Source organism: Echinops telfairi, unplaced genomic scaffold, assembly GCF_000313985.2.
Source record: "Echinops telfairi isolate 266 unplaced genomic scaffold, ASM31398v2 ScPeMD7_18;HRSCAF=68, whole genome shotgun sequence".
Taxonomy (NCBI): Eukaryota; Metazoa; Chordata; class Mammalia; order Afrosoricida; family Tenrecidae; genus Echinops; species Echinops telfairi.
The window spans coordinates 84,578,192-84,580,392 of NW_022103915.1; the positions used below are offsets into that span (position 1 = coordinate 84,578,192).

Genomic DNA, 2,201 nt, shown 5'->3' on the forward strand with positions numbered 1-2,201 from the left:
GCCGCGTTCCCAAGCCTAGTACCCAGGACTCCTATCTGCCACCTTTGATCTCTTTCCTCAGTCTCTTGCTGCCATCTGCCTGTCTCTGTGTCTCCTCCAGTTTTCTCTGTCTCTGCCAGGCAGTCCTTGAGTCTAGATCTCAACCTCAATCACACTCATTCTCAGGCTTCTGTCTGCCTTCCAGGTGCTCCCCCCCACCCCCGCCCCTCTCCAGCCCCACCCACTCACCCCTTGTCTCATCATCCCACCCCCATCCTCATCCTGCCCCCCCATCCCTGCACCCTACTCTTCCAGCTTAGGCACTCATCTGCCTCCGGAGCCCACTCCCCGTTCTAGGACAGCAAGGCAGGTGGGCAGGGGCAGGGTGTCGGGAAGCAGATGTCCCCACCCTGGGAGAAGGGCTGCTTCATTCACAGCCTTGCCTTAAACTACCCTGGACATCTCTGATCCCGACCTGGTCAGCCCCCCTACAGCTACACCTCTGTTAAGCCCAATCCCTGAACGTTAAGCCCTTTCTCTGGTAACCCCATGTCACTGTATGTCAGACCTGGAAAGGGCAGGGGCCCTACTGGGGGCTCCAAGCCCTGCTAGCATTACCCTTCCTCGCGTTCTCAACCCCAGCTGCCCTGCTCAGACTGGACTGGCTGCAGAGTTCTCAGCTTGGAGGGCGGGAGGAGAACAGGCAGAGTCTGGCTGGTGGGCAAGATGTGGTTGGCTGCTCGCTGTTGTAGTGGGTTCTGGACAGTGGGTGTCTGCTTCCTTGGCAGTCTGAGCTTCGGATCTGAATGTGTTGGGGGTGGGGAGGCGAGGGTGGTAAGAGTTTCCTTGACCCCGACCTTGTCCTGCAGGTGAGGACCCATGGGGTAGCCCCAGCACCTCTGCCCCTGCACCCCAGCAGCTCATGGGCCTCCCAGCCTGGCCCAGCCTCAGCATCCGGGGCCGGTGAACCGAGGCCGGGCTGGAGCCCAACATGTGGGGCCTGGTGAGGCTCCTGCTGGCCTGGCTGGGAGGCTGGGGCTGCATGGGGCGCCTGGCGGCCCCAGCCCAAGCCTGGGCAGGGTCCCGGGTGGGGCCAGGGCCTGGCCTAATGAGGACACGGAGGAGCTGGGTCTGGAACCAGTTCTTTGTCATTGAAGAATACGCCGGTCCCGAACCTGTCCTCATTGGCAAGGTAAGGCTCGCCCCTTCCTAGTCGACTCTGACTCTGGAGGTCCTTGGGTGCTGCATGGCAACCTCGCCACTCTGGCATTGACCTGGTCCCCCGCCCCCGGCCCCCAACTCCCAACACATCCCAAGCCTGGTCTCTTGAACTTCTGTTCCTGCCCTTGGACCTCTACAGCTGCACTCCGATGTGGACAGGGGTGAGGGCCGCACCAAGTACCTGCTGACCGGGGAGGGGGCAGGCACTGTTTTTGTCATCGACGAGGCCACAGGGAACATTCATGTCACCAAGAGTCTGGACCGGGAGGAGAAGGCCCAATATGTGCTACTGGCCCAGGCTGTGGACCGAGCCTCCAACCGGCCCCTTGAGCCCCCATCAGAATTCATCATCAAGGTGCAGGACATCAACGACAACCCACCCGTCTTCCCCCTGGGGCCCTACCACGCCACTGTGCCCGAGATGTCCAACGTTGGTGAGTAGCCCTGGCCCCCAGTGGCCTTCCCTATTGCTGTCTGCCCCCAAGCCCACCTCCTTCACCTTAGCAGCCGCCGGCTACGCTCCCCCCCCACACACACACACACCGTGGGCCCCAGTATCTGCTCTTCTTCCCCACCTGGGCCCGCCCCTGCTGAGTCGGGTACCCCTCCCCCACAGGCACATCTGTGATCCAGGTGACAGCTCATGACGCTGATGACCCCAGCTACGGGAATAGTGCCAAGCTGGTGTACACTGTTCTGGACGGTCTGCCTTTCTTCTCAGTGGACCCCCAGACTGGTGAGATCAGAGCTGGGGAGCCTGGTGGCACAGCCCCGGGGGCCGCGGCCCCCTGACCCAGTGTCTCCCCACAGGAGTGGTGCGCACCGCCATCCCCAACATGGATCGGGAGACACAAGAGGAGTTCTTGGTGGTGATCCAGGCCAAGGACATGGGTGGCCACATGGGGGGGCTGTCGGGCAGCACAACGGTCACCGTCACCCTCAGCGACGTCAACGACAACCCCCCCAAGTTCCCTCAGAGTAAGAGACTGAGGTGGCTGCTG

The 2,201-nt window shown here is 62.1% G+C and overlaps 1 protein-coding gene across 1 annotated transcript in view; it reads left to right on the plus strand.

Moving 5' to 3' along the window:
* Positions 1-970: 970 nt before the first annotated feature.
* CDH24 (cadherin 24) overlaps positions 971-2,201 on the plus strand; it is a gene marked incomplete at its 3' end in the record, with an annotated part of 10,122 nt that continues 8,891 nt past the window's right edge. The window contains 4 exon segments of the mRNA XM_030884896.2: positions 971-1,171; positions 1,340-1,634; positions 1,817-1,936; positions 2,011-2,180. Coding sequence (XP_030740756.1) covers positions 971-1,171; positions 1,340-1,634; positions 1,817-1,936; positions 2,011-2,180 — 786 coding nt within the window.